This window comes from Xenia sp. Carnegie-2017, unplaced genomic scaffold (genome assembly GCF_021976095.1).
Source record: "Xenia sp. Carnegie-2017 unplaced genomic scaffold, XeniaSp_v1 HiC_scaffold_6, whole genome shotgun sequence".
In the NCBI taxonomy this organism is placed as follows: Eukaryota; Metazoa; Cnidaria; class Anthozoa; order Malacalcyonacea; family Xeniidae; genus Xenia; species Xenia sp. Carnegie-2017.
The window spans coordinates 11,044,329-11,065,768 of NW_025813526.1; the positions used below are offsets into that span (position 1 = coordinate 11,044,329).

At 34.6% G+C, this 21,440-nt stretch overlaps 2 protein-coding genes and 1 long non-coding RNA gene across 5 annotated transcripts; 2 read left to right on the top strand and 1 right to left on the bottom strand.

The window, feature by feature from the left end:
- Positions 1–717: 717 nt before the first annotated feature.
- Positions 718–18,350, top strand: LOC124457686. 3 transcript variants are annotated; one of them, XM_047007892.1, is made up of 3 exons: positions 718–854; positions 7,264–7,369; positions 16,733–18,350. In XM_047007892.1, exon 3 carries the CDS (start codon positions 16,752–16,754, stop codon positions 17,652–17,654), a length of 903 nt encoding a protein of 300 aa, XP_046863848.1. In that variant the 5' UTR covers positions 718–854; positions 7,264–7,369; positions 16,733–16,751; the 3' UTR covers positions 17,655–18,350. The 3 variants fall into 3 exon arrangements, with proteins under 3 accessions (XP_046863848.1, XP_046863847.1, XP_046863846.1); XM_047007891.1 differs by lacking the exon at positions 7,264–7,369; XM_047007890.1 differs by lacking the exons at positions 718–854; positions 7,264–7,369 and adding an exon at positions 12,067–12,165.
- On the top strand, positions 4,750–5,662 carry LOC124457687. The gene is made up of 2 exons (XM_047007893.1): positions 4,750–5,005; positions 5,085–5,662. The coding sequence occupies exons 1-2, from the start codon at positions 4,828–4,830 to the stop codon at positions 5,240–5,242; spliced, it is 336 nt and encodes a 111-aa protein (XP_046863849.1). The 5' UTR covers positions 4,750–4,827; the 3' UTR covers positions 5,243–5,662.
- LOC124457689 lies at positions 5,235–5,851 on the bottom strand. Its single transcript, XR_006952731.1, has 2 exons — positions 5,672–5,851; positions 5,235–5,498 (listed from the first exon to the last, which is right to left on the bottom strand). It is a non-coding gene; the product is annotated as an uncharacterized LOC124457689 (long non-coding RNA).
- Positions 18,351–21,440: the final 3,090 nt, after the last annotated feature.

Below are 21,440 nucleotides of genomic sequence, written 5' to 3' on the forward strand. Positions count from 1 at the left end.
TTTGTAAAGATTTCCATAAATTCCATCTGATTGTAGTTTAGTTTCTATCATGCTTATAAAATTACTATAAAACGATCAAACATTCAATTCAGACAATGAGCTTGACTATGTTAGTTCAGTTGGCTATCAGTCGAAATCCGTCAAACCAATCACAATAAAGCAAAATTCAAATGAACCAATTGTAAGATAGCAATTGGACTCCCTTATACGTCCGGCCACCCTTATTATCAGTCGAGACCATTCCAGACTGTCCACTGATCTGGCTATTGACCAATAAAATAAGCGTTTTTGACGTTCATAGACTCCTTTATCCGTCGAACCAGTCAAGCCACCCCGCTTATCAGTCGGTTATTCCAGGTCAATTAAAATTCAACTGATCTGGTTACCAACGAGATATTCATTGATTAGTCATTAGTTTTCAATAATAAATAATGCGGGATTTTTATCACGAAGTAAATGCGATAAGAAAATAAGAATAATTAACGAATTTTTAATTAATATGAATAGGTAATTTTTGAATTTCAAACATCAGTCGCGCGACGGATTTGACATACTCTAGATCCGCCCCTGACTGCATTACAGTTTACTAGTCTGAACTCTTACAAAAAGAAGGCTCTGAAAGTCACCATAATTAAGTGCCGACCGGAGTAAAATAAAGCTACCCTGTGTACGCTCAGCGCATCTTTTTTATAGGTGTATAATTTACAATAACTTTGGTGACGTGTGCATTTGTGCATTGTGGTTGTATTTATCGAAGAATTAACAAATTACAGACTACGTTGACTATATTAAAGAATAAACCATCTTGAAGCTGTACGAGTTCCTAAAGGCTAAAGACAATTTTGTCGAAGAGTGTAAGTGTCGATATTACAGTATATAGTAATGTCATTACTATAAACAAACAAAATCACTAATACATTAAATTATGCTTCATTTTCTTTTGTGAAACTTGTACGTTTTAGAATGTCTCAAAAACATATATCCTTTACTAAATGCGATAAATTTCATGCAAAACAACAACGATACGGGCGAATTATGATTATTACGGTGATATATTAAATAAATAAACAATTGATACTAAGTTGCGTCCAACGTTAATCGTCATGCTACACTTGTCTAATCGTATCGCGTATGTAAGCAATCCAAATTTGAGCAGTACACTTTTTAGAATTTGTCAATACTGTTTGTTGAAGGAATGCGAACAATTTCGGATGAATTGATAGCATTACATGTTATATAATCTGTGAATAAAGATATTGGAATATTTACAGCATTTGCATGCACGTCATCTGAAGTGAAATTTTCATATTTCGTTTTTCGATGCAAACGTTTTCTCTGTATTTTACTGATCATTTTGAGCTATTGCCCACTGAATTTAGTCGATGGGAACGCATCGAACTTTGCGTTCAAACATGGCATATTTGCTTGTTTTGATGGGAATTTGACTTTGAGCGCGTGACGTCATTTAAAGGACGGAAGTTCAATTTTAAAGCTCTTAGTATATAAAAATTATATACGAACAAGCATATTTCCAACTGGAATTTTACATATTTTATAACTTCTCTTCGCAAAACTTTCGTATATTTAGTGACAAATGAGCAACACGCATAGGTAAGCAACATTTACAATCGATTAGAGTTTTATAAACTTCTTGAATTAACTTATATTTCTGAATAAACTGGGTACAGCATCCTTGACGAAGTCTGCGGTTTTAACACACATGCAATGTTATCAGAAACTAACTGTAACGCGCTTATTTCCAATCATCCAATGTATACTACTTTTATAAACTTCTGGATTAGACTTATCTTTCTTATCATATGGGTGTCGCATCCTTGACGTAGTCTGTGGTTTTAAAACCCATGCAATATTATCGCAACGCACATAATATAAGGAGAATAATTTTTTATTAAGTTAGTCAGACGTAACGATACACCGCAAGTTAAAATATGGCGAGTAGGCAAAATTCTGCAAAAAATCGTCGAGGAGGACAATATTGTGTTGCTGGTTGGCCCAACGGAAAAAGTTGTACAAACAGTCAACACACAGACGGTGTCTCAGTACATCGTTTCCCCATGAATGACAAGGAGAGGCTGAGTAAATGGACAAAATTTGTTTGGAGACATAGGCCAAAATTCGTTCCTCAGCAGTACTCTGTGCTATGTTCAATGCATTTCGCAGATTCTGCATTCATCGTGAACGCAACAGTTGCAAAATCACTAAACATGAGACGATAATTGCGCTCTGATGCTGTTCCAACCATAGACTCTGTAAAAGGCATTTCAATCCAAGGTGATAAGAGCAATTGCGACCGCAGAGTTGTAAGTACAAAATTATACAAGTTAAATTACACAAGTTTGTATGCACAACTTGGAAATGCATGTAAATGTGTCTTATTATCTTCAACAGGTGTTGCGTGAAGTAACACGAAGTGTAAAAGATGTTGAACCCGCTGTTAAACATGCTGATGATGAAGGGAATTCTGACGAGTGTAACACGACAGAAAGCGATGATAGTGAACCAGTTAGAGAGGATTCACCAGAACCGCTGCCAAAACAAGAGCAAGTTGAAATGTGCAGTAGATGCGAGATACTTGCAGAAAAAGTTACAAAACTACAAAAGAAACTCAGTTGGTGAAAAAAATCAAAAAAAAGGCTGAGCAACAGTTTAATCATGGTACGTATTTACTTCTTGAAATAGGTGGTAAACAAATGTATTGAGAATAAGGTGCTTTGTATAAAATTTTTTTTTTTGAAATAACAGGTTCTTTACGAAATAGTCAGAACTTGACCCGTTGGTGTAAATACATTTTATACAACGTTTGTCATCGACCATTGGAAATTTACGCACTGTTACCTATTCTACGTTTTAGGAAAGTGATGATTCCGATACTGAAAGTGACGGTTCTCAATCCAGTAATGAGCCAAATGAATTTTTTAATATCGGCGATGTCCAGGATATTATTGGTGATCCTGACATTACAGATATGGATTGGCAATATGAAGACGAACAGTTTTCATCACAAGATGAAGCTGAAGATTCCCAGTCGAAAAACAGTTAGGTGAGTTATAGCATAAATGTCGTAGAAAACGAAGTTCAACTTGTATGAGTATGTGCTTAATTCTGTTTAGCATGGAACCTGGTACCCTGCCATGTGACGAACCCAAATTCTTGTCTTTTATGGCATGCTCATATCACTGTTCAGCATGTTTTGCTTCAATCGCAAAAGTCCAAATCCTCAGATGGAAATCAAAAAGAAAGGCTCAATGGCTGTTGTAACTCAATGTTGTTCTATTTGTGGACCAACTAGAAATTTTCAATGAAACAGTCAGCCATATGTATTGGGAAGGCACGCGGCTGGAAATCTCATGACAAGTTTTGCCATTCTGATGTCAGGTGTCAGCATAAGTAAAGTGTTTTTACTATTCAAGCATTTGGACTTTTGTTCAATCACCAGCAGAGCGTATTATTCACATCGAAACAAGTTCCTGGTCCCCTCAGTGTTATTGCACTGGGAGAAGTATCAAAAAGCCCTGATTGAAAATGTGAAAAATGTAGAAAATGCTACTTGGTCTGGTGATGGCAGATTTGGTTCGATGGGCCACAGTGCTAAGTACTGTTCTTACTCCATGTTTTGTAACAGTATTTCCAAAATAGTTCATTTTGACATCAGACAGGTAGTCATAATATTTTTTTCAACTAATAAACAAATATTTTCATGTACATTTAAGATAATCAGTTCATTTTACTTGAACAAGACCTCAAAAATAATATTATAGTTTTTACATAAACTTCATTACCTTTCGTATAGTCAAATCAGTCTGGTAGTAGCAATGCCATGGAGTTAGATGGAGCTCAAAGATGCTTCAAGTTTCTTCAAGCTAGTGACTACAAATTCCAATATTTATCAGCGATCGTCACAAAGGGATTGCAAAGTGGATTCGAACATCTGAGAAGGAAACCCAGCACTTCAATGATTTGTGGCATGTTTGCAAAGGACTTTCCAAAACAATATTAAAGGCTAGTAAAGAAAAAGGCTGTGAGTTGCTGGTGTTTTGGATTAAAGGTATCCGCAACCACTTATATTGGTCGGCTATGTCTACTAAGATGAGATATGGAGATATGATTTTGGCAAAACGGAAATCCATTGCTAGGCACATTACAAACAAGCATGAAAACAATCCAGATGAGTTGTTTCCTAAATGTGCTCATGGAGAGCTAGATAAACGTCTATGGCTTCAAGTTGGTATGAGCATGCACACATTTAGGCAGCAAGACAGAATTGAGATTGTTAAAATGTCTAAAATGTTATTTACCACTTTTCAGATGGGATTGTATTCTTTTTAAGGAACTAAATCATATCAGCGACTTTCCTCCATTCTGTTGAAAAAATCTGTTCTCAAAGATGTTGAAAAACTATCTTCAGAAGCTCAAACTAGTTGTCGCGAAGGTTTTCATTCAACATTAAATGGTTGGCATCCAAAGATGACCCACTTTTCTTGGCTTGGTACATATTGCAGGTCTCTATCTGCCAAGGCTTTTTTACTTGTTCCTAGTCAAGAAAAAAAAAATACATAGTAAATGGTTTGTTGTGTTTTGGCACGTACTGGCAGTACTTTATTTTAATGAAAACCTTCACAGACAGCCAAAAAAAACAAAAAATGGGACACCATATTATTCTGTGACATACCCAAAAGTTAAATCAGGGGATGAAGTAGTAAGAACTGTTTCTTCAGAACCATCATATTGTAAGTTTAGCATGTATGCATTGGTACTCTTGACTTACACATCTAACCACTTGTCATTTTTCCAGACTATGTTAATGAAATGAAAAATGTCATGGTTCTTAGTTGTGAGGAATCCATTGACAACATATTTAAGAAGTATAAGGAAAAAGTCCCAGAAGCCTTAAACAAAACTTTCTCGGATCGAATTTCCAAAACTGAGGCAATCCAACGGCATTTGGATAGGAAACAACTATGTTCAACACCATTGTTTCCCACATGTAAGTTCTTCATGCTACCATGTATAATAGGTATGGCCAGTGCATTCTAAAAGTAAACACATTAAATTGTTATTTATAGATCAACAGCAAGATGTACTGCAAGCAAAAGGTTTAGACAAAGAAAAACAAGCTGCTTCAACAGGTCCTTCAGATCAAAAAAAAAACGCGCTTATGCAAAAATTGTGGACAGCCAATGAAAGGACATCCAAAAGGTCATTGTCCACAAGAATTACTTGACAAATATTCTTAGCAGGCCAACTTTAAAGTTAGTTATAAAATAATATACTATGCTACAAAAAATGTTTCCTACTTCTATCAGTTTCTTTCCTGTGCTGACTTGTAGCCAGCAAGTTCTTGGCCTAGGGGATTTCGTAATGGAAATCGTTTTCGGATGTCTGTGTAGATACATGCAGGTAATGGTCTAGAATTTTCCCAACCAAGGCATCCACACAGCCATCGAATGACCCAACGGTATGCAACTGCTCTCAAGTATCTATGAGAAATTCAAAATAGTAATTTCTATTTGATTATTTATTTTGACTTCACACAACAAAATTGTGAAGCATCACAGCACAATAATGAACCACATAAAGGTAAAAGTAGAGATACATGGCAAGATATTAATCATTCGTTACAAAACAAAATTAGAAATCAAAATGTACTAACTCATTTTCATGTATTCTACGACGCTTGTATGACCTTCCATCTTGGTCTCTTAGAAGTGAGCCAACATTCTTCAAGACTGTAGCATGTGTCATAATCGTGTACTCTTCGTGAAGAGTAACACAGCTAATTTTTTCAATGCTACCATCGAATACCAGTTTATGTAAAGTAGGCCCAACCTCTTGACAAAAAACGGTATTCAATGGCATCTGTCAGCAGTTGAGTACGACACAAGCTACATGCACACCTATAAAAAAGTGGTTGTTATCATATTTATGCACCACGACATAAGGACAAAATATCATGTTTAATTCATGGTTTAATTTCTTCTAGAGTTCTAATAACATTTATCAACTTACCACTTATCTAACTGAACGGTTCCTTCGAACCTCGCTTCCAATGTTCGAGGTTCTAAGCCATCTGCGTCTTCTTCGACCGACACAAAATTTTCTCCTACTGCGTTTGCAAGAGGTTCATTTTCGTAAGGATTTACAACTGAATTAGTCACAATTGTATCCTCATCGCTGGAATTCGAAAGTAAATTTTCATTTGCCATATCCGAGTTTTCAGTATCCGAACTGCGTTTGCTTTCACTGCTTGAAGAACTCATATTTTATTGTGTATATGTGTTAAAAATCTAACAAAATACTAGTAAATCAATGCTCATACTTCGACTTCCGTCCTTTTAATTACGTCACATCCGTATAATATTTCAGTAGTAAAAATTCCCACGCGTAACCCAAATTTGAGCAAAAATTTATTGATGATCCCGTGCTTCAATATGCATAAAAATTATACCAAATGATCAGGAAAGATAGAACTATTTGATTATAGAAAAAAATCAATACCCAAAATTTCACTTCAGTAGCACTTTAACGCATTACCTAATTGAAATACGTATAGATAAAATTCAATAGCAGTTGCGTATCGTTCAAAATGCCAGATGAGTACTTTCAATAGAATTCCTTGATTAGTCATTCTGTATAGCGAAAGTCAACAGCGTGAGTCAAATTCGAAAGCACTTATTGAGCATTCATTAACGTCTCGGAATGTACAATAGTATAATAACAAATAACATTAAAATTCTATAAAATGTCAATAACAATATAAATGTTTGCAATTGTATGATTAACCTCAATATTCTTTCTTTTAATTTCATACTTTTTTAAGTGTATAAAAGTGAAATTGCGAAAGTGGTCTTCTCTATTTTACTGGTAATTAAACTAGATTTTATCAGTTTCCTTAAACTCGTAAACCAGAGAAAAAGACGTAAACACGGTAAAGATGGAGAAATTTTAGTTCGCACATTTGAAAAAGTCTATCTTTTAGTTCGCACATTTGTAAAGTCTATCTTGAAATGGCAGACACTGTTCCGATAAATAGCAATGCTATCTTGACAGTTATAATTATGCTATTGCACTTCCAAAGACGTTAATGAATGTTCGCTAAATACTTTAGCAATCCGGCTCATGCTGTTGACTTTCGCTTTACATAATGCATACTACACTTTGGTTAAAGGGTTGAGTGCGAAAAATTTTTCACGATATTTCCAGTCTGAAACGTGACGTTTTCTTGACGTTTATTGCATAATTTAGCCGCGGTTCGTTCCTGTAGAGACATGCACTACAGTCTCTGGCGCTGTTAAAGTTTGTTCTACCTGGTACAACTACAGTAAAGAAAGTGTGGACGCAGCAGAAAAAAGTAAGATTCTCCTATCTATTCTGTTGACGTTAGTGATGAACTTCTGCGTTACTTGCTACATGGTGTTGTCTCTTCGTGAATTCGTACACACATTCTAAAAATCTCATTAGAATTTGGTACTGCTGTTAACCAGCGCATATCGTCTTGTAGATCAGATTCGTCCCTCATGGTTACAAAGTTATTTCTATCGTCTCTATATTGCAGTTGCGCACATTGGGTGTCAACTCCCTCCATAACTTCACAACTGTCTTAGCGAATATTTATGTATAAATTTGAATAAGTCAAACTATTTTTTGGATCGAATGAACCTTATCTCCATAATAAGTTTTATGTACGTATGGGCATTTTAGAAAATAAGCGTGTTACACAAACATGCAAAGATGTTGTTTTTCCAAGGAAAACTTGTTTAATGGGCTTGTTAACCGTTGACATATTTTTTAAAAAAACGTGCCAATTCCCGAGTACAACATGCAGTAAAAGGAAGGAAGCGTAACGTTTTAGACATGGAAACATCGTGAAAAATTTCTTGCATTCAATGCTTGAACGCAAATGATAGTAATGAAGTGAATTTATTGAAAGTACTAATATGCCAAGTTGATGTTACACAAACGCTATTTAACTTTGTATTTACGTATTTGAATTGTGTAGCATTGACGAACTTCCTTTTTTATCTAAATGACATGCAAATTCTGTCGTTTCCACATTTGAAAAACTTTCTGAGGTCTCTCTTCAAATGGCAGACACCGTACGGTTAAATAGTGCTGCTATATTTAGCAACTATCGGATAAGGTTGGTCATGATATCAAGAATTATTCAGACCGATGTCATTGTTCTCTTTCGCAGCGAAGCTAAGGCGGATAACATTGACCAAGGTCTGAATAGTTCTTGATATCATGCGAAACACGAGTTTAATAATTGTTTTAATATTCAATGAAGTATTATCAAAGCATATCAATATAAAACCTTTTTTAAACCTTCGCTAATTTTTTTTTTTTGTCAGACGGTTTTTTCAAGTTCGTCTCGTTTAAAGTGCTTATATTACGAATTTTACCCCTTTCTATGAGCCTAATTGAAAATTTGAATTATTTGAAAAACTATGACATGTCGCTGGACTTAAACAGATAAATATAAGCTCCTTAATTTTGCCTCCAAAGTCGAGTACTATTTGCGAATTTTTTACGAATTTTTATTGATACTTGTGACGTAGATAGTTGAACACGTCTGTTTCCGTCAATATAATATTATATTATAGGAGGTGATTTTGTTCTCGTTTTTCTTGCCTTAAAAACAAATAATGACAGTATTTTCAATAAAATATTAAAAAACAAGTTTTCCGATAAGTATGGCCTCAAATCAGTGCTCAGATAATTCGAATTCGATGTCTGAATGCGTATCTGATTCGAGCTCGGAATCCGTGGGTTATGTCGAGCATTTAAACGACTTCGCATATGACGATGAGCCGCTCGCAGGAGATGGTGATGAAATGCATACTCCAGATCATCCCGATGGAATTCTCTCTGCAACATTAGAACAACGAAGTGATGGCGTAATTCCACTCGGTGAATGGTAAGTTTTTGTTTTCTCCTGTTTGTAATATACATAAAGTTATTTTATAAACCACAATGCTCCCACGTTTCAGGTGTAATTGTCAATGCTGTCATACGGATTTGTTAGAAGGCGCATTAGAGTACAGATGCTGTAAAGAAATAGGACCAGCATTGCAGAAAATGACATTCGATGGCAGCATTGAGAAAATATCATGCATAACACAGCATGCCAAATTTGGGCCTTTAGTTCATGAGGCTGTCCTTGAAAACGTCGGGCCACTATTGAGAGATAAGAATGGACGTGCTTATCGCCGCCAAGCATCACAATCATTAAATATGTAAGATTGTAAATTGGATGAGAAACAATGTTATCATCAACATTGTTTCATCAACAATAATTAGTCCAACCTTTTTATTTACTTCAGGTACTTGAGAGCTGTGGCATACAGATGGTTGATGCGATGGTTTTGTGAGTCTATAGGATGGGAGAATACTCGGCCTTTACCTGCTTGTGTTTACCACATAAAGTTCTTTTCAACACATTTACCGCAATTTTGCTCTACAATGGCCATCGAACCAATGTTTTTAATGTGCACTTTTGGATTTTCAGCCTTGAATGTTAAAGCAAAATTTTTCAAATAACTCAACCAATGAGATGTAAAATACCATGAACATAGGTTGTTCGTGCGAGCTTGCTCCTTCATCAATTCTGTAACACGATTAAGAAAATTCATTATTATGAAATACAACAGAGATCTAATTCTTTATAAGATAAAATACTTGACTGTATTACTTGTGGTATCTTCATCTAAATCTTCACTCTGACTAGAATCTTCAAAAGAGGAGTAGTCCATGTATGATTTTCCTTCGAAAAGCTCTTCAGCACTCCCCTGCATTCCATCGTCTATATTAATGCTGGTCACCACGGATGTATTACGATTTTCCCTGATTTTGCTTCGATATTCATTTTGCAACTTCTGGGCCTTTTTTTTCTAAGATGCTTTTGTCTTTTTATAGCAGCTTAAAGTCTTTTGTAAAGATGTAAGTTTTTTCTTAAGACGATGGCACTATTTACATGGAGACTGGGATTCACAAATATCTTCACCAACTGCATGTAGTTCTTCTTCAAATGGCGGATCGTTCGCTTCCAAGTGCATACTTCAACATGCTCAGCTCCATCACTAGAAGATGGTACTTCCTCATCGAGAAAACATGTTTCCTTCAGCGATGGCTTATAGAGAGTATGTCGAATAATCTACAAAACGTATATCAAATTTACATATGACAAAAGAAAAATTTACATAAACAAGCGTAAACTTAGTTGTCTTCTCTTTCGATTGATTATTTCGTCCTGTAATGGTTCAGGAATCCCAGCCACGTCAATGGTTGGGATAGCATCTTTCTTCAACCTTCTTTTGAGCTTGACTTGCGCGCTCAAATTAAGGTCAAAACAAGAATGTTCAAAATGCGCAGAACACAGACACGAGGTAGAGGAAGCCTCAAACCCGGTCTATGTTTACGCACAAAATTTACCCATTTTCTATGTCTTTGCGGCTCTGTTTCTTTTTTAGGAAACAGATGCATCGACATTCCTTCGGTTTTTGAATCATTGGCGCAACTAATTTGATTAGATCCGCCTGCAACACAGCGTTTTCCTCCGCGTTTCTTAGTAAGATTTCTAGTAGAATACGCCATGTTGATATATGTGTTCAACTTTCTACGTCACAAGTCATTAGCATACCGATTAAAAAGTTCGCAAAAAAAATGCTGAAAATCGTGAATTAGAACGTCCGTAAAATCACTTTCACCAATCCAATTTCAATTATAATTGCAGATTTAAAATCGCTGAAACAAGGTCTTTCAATTAAGCTCATAAAAAAGGGGGGCTAAAATTCGTAATATAAGCACTTTAAATATTTTGTAAATGTGTTCAAAGGCAGCTTCTCGCTTTTTTAGTGTTTCCCACAGCCTTTTCCTTTAAAAGCTTTCACATCTTTCTTTCAAACTGTGGCAAATATCGCTGTTGTTTGATTTGTTTTTAAAACCAGCTTTTAATGGCGGCCATATTTGTAGAAACAATTATCTGTAGGTTATTACGTCATAACCTACAGATATGGAGAATTCTCTCCAGATGGTTTACCAATCATAGCCGAGAATGCTCCAAGGTTTGTTCCAAGACTTACTGGACACAAACGAAGAACAAAGAAACAAGAAAAAACTAATCACATTGCCAAACATCACCGAGTCACAAAGCACAACATTCACTGGGACTCGGCAAAATGCATTACATACAATTCTGACTATAGACAACGGCTTACATTAGAAAGTAGGTATACCAACTTGGAACAAACCCCCCCTGAACAGATCACAGTAATTACCTGCACCTTACAAACGACTTATGCACTATACAAACAAATGATAAACTAAAAACATTAGACTTCACACTAATTCACAATGACATTACAGAATTGACACCCACACATTTCCTGTACACATAATAGAATGACCTAAGAACCAGATAAAGAATACGGCTAACTTGACGTTTATTCCCCATTTGACTCTGAAGATGACTACCGCTAAGGTTGTCGAAACGTCAGTGAACAACAACAAAAACTTCTTCGTCGTGCGTAGAAAAAAAACACACCCCAAAGCCTTCGAAACGATCCAAAATATCGGTAATTGAAGGATTCTTTAAAGACCAAGTTGAGAAAACCTGTACTCTGGGAGAATATGCATCATCTGATAGTAGTACTAATCAATTAGAATTATAATCGATGAAATGGAAAGTCTAGAGATATCTTGTGAGGCTATATCTCGATCTCCGCTACACAATGAACAGCAACCTTCCTGTTCTAGCGATATTCTCTCAATTAATAAATGCTCACCTGAAACAATTTCGACTTCGAGTCCATATGCTACAAATTGTAACATTATCCTGAATTTAGAAAAGCTTAACTATGCAAAAGTTTCTTTTATCCCTGCTCAAAAATTATCAACGCGAACATTTCTTTTTCAGTCAAAGTTCTATAAAGTATTTGAATGATTTATTATGATACCGAGTTGAAAAAAATTATGTGTTTCCACTGTTCAAAAGCTAGAAGAATAATAAATTTTGCCATTACAAAGATCTAACATTCATTTCAGTAGGATTCAACAAATGGAAGAAGGCAATTGAAAAGTTTAAGTTGCACATTATTCCATACACACATCTCGGCAGTCAATGAAATTGCAGCGTCGAAAAGGCCATCGGTAAGTGTCCAAATACAAACGCAGAAACAAAAGGAACAAGCAATAGCAAGAGCTGCCTTTTGAAGTTGTTCACTTCAGTAAAATATTTACTGCGACAAGGCTTCACATTTCGTGACCACGATTAAAGTGATGGAAGCTATGTACAGATCTTAAAGCTTAGAACGGAAGATGTTCTCATTTGCAGACATATTTGAGAAAAAAACAAATTTTACTTTATCTTGCGCACAGAACGACATGATTGAAATGTTAAGTCACCAAATTATATAGAAAGTTGTTAGTAAAACAGGATGAATTTTACGCTGTAATTGCTGGTGGAACACAGAATTTAAAGGGTCAAGAGCTAGAGTCCTTTTTTGTGAGGCACGTGGACTCAGATCTTAATGTACAAGAGATTTTTATTGGTCTGTATGATGTTCCTAGTACTACCGGTGACGTTTTTTCTCGTACGGTCTTTGATGTCCTAGCTCGATTTTGATTACTCATGCGCAACATGACTGCTCAAACATATGATGGGGCAGCAAACATGAGTAGTTGTTATTCTGGATGTAAGGCTAGGGTGCAAGAAGAACAACCTCTAGCATTCTTTTTTCACTGCGGATCGCATGCTTCCAATCTTTTAATGCAACATGCTGTAACATCCTGTCAGTTAATTCAAGATTCTTTGCATTGGTTAAATGAGCTAGGTGTGCTTATGAAGAGATCTGGCAAATACTAAGCGATATTCTTGAAAATTTGTAAATCAACAGACAATGACAATTTTCATCCCACTGTCATCAAGTCAATTTGTGCTACCAGATGGTTATGCAGACTAGCAGCCAGACAGCTAAGAGAGTTATTTAAGAGAGCTTGATATTCCTGCTGTCTTGGATGGGTATGAAAACATAAGCGTTAGTTTGGAACACCAAAATTTTACATAAAGCCATGTCTCTAAGTGCTTGGTAGGAGTTGAGATAAAGTTAATATATACTTGTTAAATTTTTATTGACGTGTTGATTTCTTAAAAAAAACATAATATTTTTATTGTCATTGTAAAAATAGATCAAGAATATGCATCGTAATAATTTGTATAAAAAAATTCAGTTGACAGTTGAGTTTTATCTCTAATGCAACACGATTTCTAATGTACTTAGAAGAATTGTATACAAGGTTGTATTGTACATACCCAACATTTGTCTGATTAAGTAATATATGAGAACTCTTTACAACACGTCGTGAATAACATATATTAAAGGAACTCTGATTTGATTTCAAACAAATTATTTGATTTTTACCCTTAGAAAACTTGTAAAATCTCTGCATGTATATCGCACGCTATAATAAATAATATAAAGTAATTAGGGTGCAGTACTCGTTTGTACGTCACAGCGAACAAACCTGGCGGCAATAAAGTTTCCACGAAATGACAAAGTCTGAAGATTAATTTAGTTGACTTCTACTTGACGCACGAAAGCTATTTATACATCAAATTGCTTCTTAAAAGCCAAATCTTTTAATAAGCAAATAAAGCAAAGCGAAAAATTCGTTGCATAATCAGTTGAGAAGTGAAACAGCATCAAGCAAGTTTTCCAAATGAAGCAATTTTCCCACACACTCAGTTTGCTAGAGAAACCGTTGTCCTTTTCTAAAATCTTAAACGAATTTGTAATGTTTGTTAGGTAAAAAACAGTACTATTTTTCTCGATTTTTAAATTACACTTTTTGAAAATATCAGCAAATGCTTTCTATAAAAGGCAAAAGCAGTTTCATGGTCGTATATGGAAATAGATGCCTGAAGGAAATTGCTAGCACATGAATAGTGACACTTATAAGATACATAGATTTTTGAAGTCAGTAAACATAAATATATTGGTGTAAAAAACTCATTTAGTCTGTTTACATTTGATGAACTTTAATGATTAAGGCTCATTAAAGTAGAATGTTAGAAAAAGTAGTTCAATCTGAGAGAGTGCAATAACACATTTTCTCTTCACTATTTTTATACAGATAACAATGCACTCAATATTGTTCTTAAAAAAGAAATCCTGCATCAAACGAAACCCTCCGACAATGACTTGAAAGTGTCATGCATTGATATTGAAGCATGAATATGCATGATTTAGTATGAATATGCATGAAGCATAAATAGAAAAGTAAAATTGTTAACAAAGCTAAAATTTTGACTGCTGAAGTTGTACATTAATGTAAATATTTTGATTATATAACAACTTAGAAACTATTACAAACAAATCAAACCATACATTTCCTTCTTATGATATCACAGATTTTTACAGCACGATTTCTGAAGACATTATAAACACAACCATTTGATTGGTCAAAATAATAATAAGCATCTCGGAAAAAGATATTTGTTTTATCAAACATATACAAAAATCACTGCTGGTTTACAGCAATAAAGATTTTTACCGACTACTAGACCAATCATCTTACAACCCTACATCCCAAAAAGCCACCACAACCAGAACATTAACAAGACGTGCACAAATCATATGTGATTCACCGGACGCTCTACACAACGAAAACAACTATCTCAAACGTGTTTTTGACAAAAACAACTATAACTCCGACTTTATCAAACGCAACACTTACAAACCCAACGAACATAGCGAAACGGACAACTGAGTGACAACAGCAACGATACCTTACTTCAAATGTACGTCTGAGACTATCTCGCGTATCTTGCGACCATACAACATGCGTGTCGCACAGAAACCAATCACAACGTTACGACAAGTACTAACGAACATAAAGGATAAAGAACAACCCAACGAACGACAAGGTGCAGTTTACAAAATGAACTGCTGCGACTGCCACGCCTCCTATATCGGGGAAACTGGCAGGAACTTAAACATAACACTTACTGAACACAAACGAACTACTAAGAAACAAGACAAAACTAATTACATTGCCGAACATCACCGAATCACAAAGCACAACATTGACTGGGACTCGGCAAAAGGCATTACTTAGAGTACTGACTATTGACAACGGCTTCCATTAGAAAGTTGGTATACCAACTTGGAACAAACCCCCCTGAACAGATCACAGCAATTACCGGAACCTTACAAACGGCTTATTTACCTTATTTACAATACAAACAAACGATCAACTAAAGACATTACACTTCACACTAATTCACAATGACAATACACTATTGACACCCACACATTTTAACTAAAAACACCACACCTAAATCACACATCACAACTAAAAATAAAAATATTTCACTTAACATTAATTCACAATGACAATACACATTTCCTGTACACACAATACAATGACGTAAGAACCAGATAACAAATACGGCTAACCTGTTGCTTACTCCTCATTTGACTCTGAAGATGGCTACCGCTAAGGTTGTCGAAACGTCAGTCAACAACAACAATAACAATCCTCAGGACTATGCCAACCTGGACGATCTACATTTACAAACATTTAAAGATTCAACTATTATCTGTGTCATTGAAAATAATACATATGAACGCTCTAAACTACTATGTTTCATAATGAAAGTTTTCGAAGTGCTTTGCATCAGTTTTCAAAGTAATTCTTTTTATGGTTAAAAATGAATATATGTTAGCCAATGATAATTGAAACTTTACTAATACCTCAAAAATGAAAGGGACGTTTTGTTTTTCTATATTCTAAGAAAAGCGAAACTCTGCCCCCCCAGTATTGACATTTATCGACGCCCTTGCTTGTCAGTAACACAATTCTTATTATAAAAATGGTCATTATTTTATTCTTTTCTATTTGCAAAAAATTTTGGCAGATTTTGCCCACTGATCACTTTTCTTGTGAGGTTTTCTCAAATGCTTAGTTTTTTAATAGACTTTGTATATTAGATACGAATTTCGCACTCTTGCAAATATATGGCAATAAAATAAGATAAATAAGTCAAATAATTGACAATTTTTTCTAAAGTGTTCAAAAAAAAACTCATGTTAAATAGTTATTTCTACAACCAAATGTTCAGAGCAATTAACGAGAACACCAAAACGCTAACAAAAAAATGCTATTCAACATAAAGATATATCGGTCCCATATACAAAATATTTATATTCTTATCACTTATGTGTTTAAAAATTGCTGCGTTATAAGTACTTCGATGTATTGTTTTTTACATCATGCTTCATTAAAAAATTTGTATGATTGGACATTAATTGTTCATGAATCATCTTGTCAATTTTTGAATTTTTAAATCTTGTATCTTTGAAACTCCTTTATGTTATTGTAAAATAAAATTTTTGATTTTTTTATCTAGTCCTTTCTGTTTTTGCCTTTTTATATTATTTTAAACAAATTGAAGATGCAACCAAGCGTTATATCAGTAATAGTTAGTCGTTAAAGTGATCTACTCGGCTAAATTTGCCAGACACAGATTTTCTTAATTTTGCCAGATAATGATAAACCATTCCAGCGTCTTTTGTATTTCATATTTTTTTGGTGTAAATGCTAATTCTACATATTTAGTTGTAAGTTTCTTTATTAAGAAATTTTCTAATTTTTATGATGTTATTTTATATTATAAGTTTGACGTTATCTCTAACGTATTTTTTTTTTACTGTAGGTCTTCTAATTCCTGTTTAATGGCAATGAGTTATAAGTTTCGCAATTGCGTAAGATTAATAGTAGTGGGTTTGTTGTTAACAACGATGTTGACTTGGAACAAAATTAGATTCCAACAGAAATTGTTTTACTGTGATAAACATTGTTCACCTTTACTTAAAACTGAAGAAAATAAGACAAAGATACATCTTATTACAAACTATGCTTTAATGTACGAGCCACCTTGGAATCAAAGTCAAACTGAAAACAGTATGGAGAGGATGCAAGAAAGGCAAATTGAGCTGGAAGAAACTTTGCAAAGAAATCTTAACCATTATATGATTGGAAGTGTTCATGTTATTGTCAATCAAGAAAAAGCAGAAAAGAGATTGATCGAGCTCGATTTATTCAACAAACACAAGTTACACGTCGGTCGTATTGAAACAATGCCGACTTTCAAGGATTTTTTCCAATATATACGAGATGATCTGCTAAATAGGATTGTGGTTCTTACTAATATGGATATCTACCTTGGAGAAGGTTTTGAAAAACTGAATCATAGTTTATTCCTTAAATATAAAGTTATTTATGTGTTAACCCGGCATGGAAGACGGGAAGAACGTTGTGATATGTTTAACAAGCCCCGTTATTGCGGTACTGGAAAAGTTGTTTCCCACGATACTTATGTTCTTCTTCCACAAGCAGATGACTTCAACCAAAATATTTTGAATGAGATGAATTATCCAATGAACTTAATGAAAGCTGAATACAGATTGGCATGGATTTTTAAAAATTTGATGAATAGAAAACTAGTAAATCCGTGCAAACTGTTGAAAACCTACCACAATCATTGCATAAATATTCATGGAAAGCATAGACCAAGCATTGAAAAATCTAGAAAGAGACTTCTAAAAGTTTCTCCAGCAAATACGTTATTACCTTGACAAAATTTTTTAAAAAAACTGTGAGCTGTAAAATGCTTGTCAAACTATGTGTCGGCTCGTTGAATACGTATACAGTTCAAGTCAAGACATGTAGTTTCGATGGACTGAGTAGAGAAACACACAGTGGGCTTTTATTAGTTTTCAATTTTTTGATATTTGGTCATTTACGAATAAGTGGATGTTGCATATATATTACTGCTATATACATCCCTGATTCCTGTTAGCAACTTAGCAATGTTTTTTTGTGAAACTTTAAAAAGTCGTATGAATGCAAATAAAAGAAGTTTGACTCACACCAGGTTTCATATAGGATTGAAATGTATATGTGATACAACCACGCATTAGTATCAGGCATGCTATTAATATTTTTACTGTTTACAATATATGCAGAATTTGCGCATGTGTTTTGAATGCGGTGTAATTACGACAACATTAATTTGATATTATCATGTAAACAAACTGCAGAAGTAAAAAGTTGAAGTTTATTTAATGATAAAGAAAAAATTTTACGCCCTGAGCAGCTTACTGTATATTAAACTATGGTCGTTATAGAAGTCCATGGATAAAGAATTTTTCATTTATATCTCCTCCGTTTAGCTCCAAGAGTAAACACTTTGCTTAAGATTTACTACTTTTATTACAACTATTGTATTTGATCTTGTCTTGACAAAATATTGAAGTAATCTTTCCTAACAATTTTAATAGAGTTCTTTGTTATTTCAATCTTTTCCCTATGTTTCCAAAATGGAACAACAAAAAAATATTTAAGAATGCTGCATAAAACTTGCACTGAAGTGTGTTCATTACCATACATCTTGAATTGATACATTATAATAATAAAATATTTAATGCTAACACACTCACGATACTATAGTAAATGTTTCAAACTTTGATGCATCAATGTAGCAGTTAATTTTGGAGTGGTATAGTTTTAGGTCTGTTTTTTTACTCAATAAGTTGCACGTGAGTTTAGCAGGTTAAAAACTACAAATGAATTCAGAAACAATAATGATTTAGGACTTCAGCCATTAATTGCAAACCATTTGTTTAATGGAATACTTTCATGAGAAAACTCTTCATAATTTGGTAGCCGGGATTAATTTCAAGAAATTAGAGACATCATCACTGATATAAAACCAGTTCCCCAACCACAAAGACGCATATAATTTAGCGTTTGACCAAAGGTTGAAGAGGAGCTAAGAAATTTAGAAAAAGAGGACGATATAGAATGATAGATAAATTAAACAACTGGGTGTCTCCAACAGTAATTACACCAAAGAACACCAAATCGATTCCTTACAATGTGGATATGAGAGTAGCTAACAACGCCATCCCCAAAGTAAACAGTCTGCCAAATTTAGATGAGCTACTATATAAGCTCAATGGAGCAATAATATTTTCAGATCTAGATATGAACCATGGATACCTTCACTAATAACTCGATGAAAGCAGCAGAGATATTACAATATTCTTAACCCATGTTGGCTTATACTTATACAAAAGACTCAATTATCACAAAAAATCAGCGGGAAACGTTTCCCAAAATAAAACAAGAGTAAGACCTTAGCAATACATACGGGGTGAACATTGTTAGTGATGACATACTAATGACAGGAGAAAACTAACAAAAATACAAACAAATACCAGAACTTAAATGAAGATATGATCTTCGCAATATGCTGGACAATTTAAGCAATTGTCTCATGAACCTAAAAGATTCAGGTGACTTAACGGGATTCGAACCCATGACCTCTGCGATGCCGGTGCAGTGCTCTAACCAACTAAACTATGAAGTTACACAGTGGAGTGAAGGTCAATTTGTTGGTCTCGTATTTTCCCGTGAATGCATATAGCATTCTTTCATATGACATTCCTTTCACGGGAAAATATCAGCCCAACAAATTGACCTGCTTTTACTCTGTGACTTCATAGCTCAGTTAGTCATAGCAATGCACCGGCACCGCAGAGCTCATGGGTTCAAGTCCCGTTGAGTCACCTGAATTTTTCAGGTTCATTAAACAATTGCTTAGATTGTCCAGCAAAAGTGCGAAGACCATATCTTCATTTAAAGTCAAACTCCGCACTGCATATAAAATTCTTTCAAATACAAGAACTATTGCTTAAAGCTGCAAAGGGAAAGAATTTACATTAACAAATTGAAGTAAACATGCAGTAAAGACAATTGTCTCTACTAATGCCTAATATTATCAAAAGACAGTGTAAACCCAGGCCCAAGCAAAGTTCCAGCAATAACAACTCCACAACCATTCCACTTTTTGAAAGCACTCAATTATGAAGAAATTTGCCGCATCCTCTAAGAAATTAAGGTAATTATTTAAGTTACCAGTTTTTAAACGGAGAAATGGGCAAAAAAAAGCATTTGATTTGTTAAAAAAACGACTGAGTGAAGAAATGACCCTGTACCAACGAGTTTCACGTCGATGAATGTCGTCTAGGGATATCAGCAGCGTTTGCACAAAAAAAAACCCGAACACAATCATTGGTAAGAAGTTCAATACGCAAGTTGGTCTCTTTCAAAGAGAATGAGACTTAGATGAATACTAAACTCTTCGTTTTCGGGAACCATGAACACGCTTTCTGCCTAGTGCCAACACATATTTGAGTATTTAGAGAACGAAAAGCATCTTGAAGTTTAAGTTACATAAGAAATACTACTTTTAATTTTCCTATCTTTTTGTATATAGTCACAATAACGTATTTGGACGAATGAATAGGGAGTTTTAGCAAGATTACGATTACGACTACGAGTACGAAATTTGACCGTGTAAGGGAATGGCACGAGGAGGTTCGTAGTCGTTGTCCGATTGTCAAAATGTTACTTTAGCATGTAAAAAAATAACAAACGCGAGTACGAGTATTATGGCTATTTGCAGTAAGGCGCTTTCCGATGCCACTTCGACTTTATATATCAACGATGTTATAGACGAATCAGAATTTGCACTTTTTAACTATAGCACATCAAAGAAATCACCGGTTTTGAAGTACTGGGATAATGAAAACGTTGAGACGCAACTGCAGTGTATGTCAAATAATGAGTGCCGATCAGATTTTAGAGTGCATAAGGAAGATACACCTGTTTTGGCAAGCGCTTTAAGTATATGTCAAATAAAGAATTTAAGAATTCCAGATCGTTTTTGTTGTCCAAGCAGAACTGTGGCAACTGGTATAGAAGGTCTTTGCGTTGCTCTTAGGCGTTTTGCCTATCCGTTTAGGTTCTGCGACATGATACCTCGCTTTGGTCGCTCTGTTTCAGAGTTGTGTTTGATAATGTTAGAGGTGACTGAGTATTTGTACAATATTCATGGTCATCTTTTGAAGAATTTGAATCAACCATGGCCTAACCCAAATCATTTGCAAGATTATGCTAATGCGATTATTAGAGTTGGCGGTGCTTTAGACAACTGCTGGGGAATTGTTGATGGTACAGTGAGACCTATCTATCGCCCCAGAGAAAATCAACGTGTTATGTATAATGGCCATAAAAGTGTTCATATTATCAAGTTTCAATCAGTTGTGGCACCTAATGGCCTTATTGCTCATCTTTATGGTCCAATAAGTAACTTTTGTTGCATATTGCATTATTGTTATTACCATTAATTCATTATATACGCAGTATATATTATATTACATTTCTTGTAGTCTTGAGTTATAATGCAAAAATATTATGGGTTTTGGAGACAAAAGTAACTTTTTTAAGTTTTCTGAATTTTTAAAAGAATTTAAAAATTGGATTGAGTACAGTTGGGAAAATGTATTCTGTGTGTG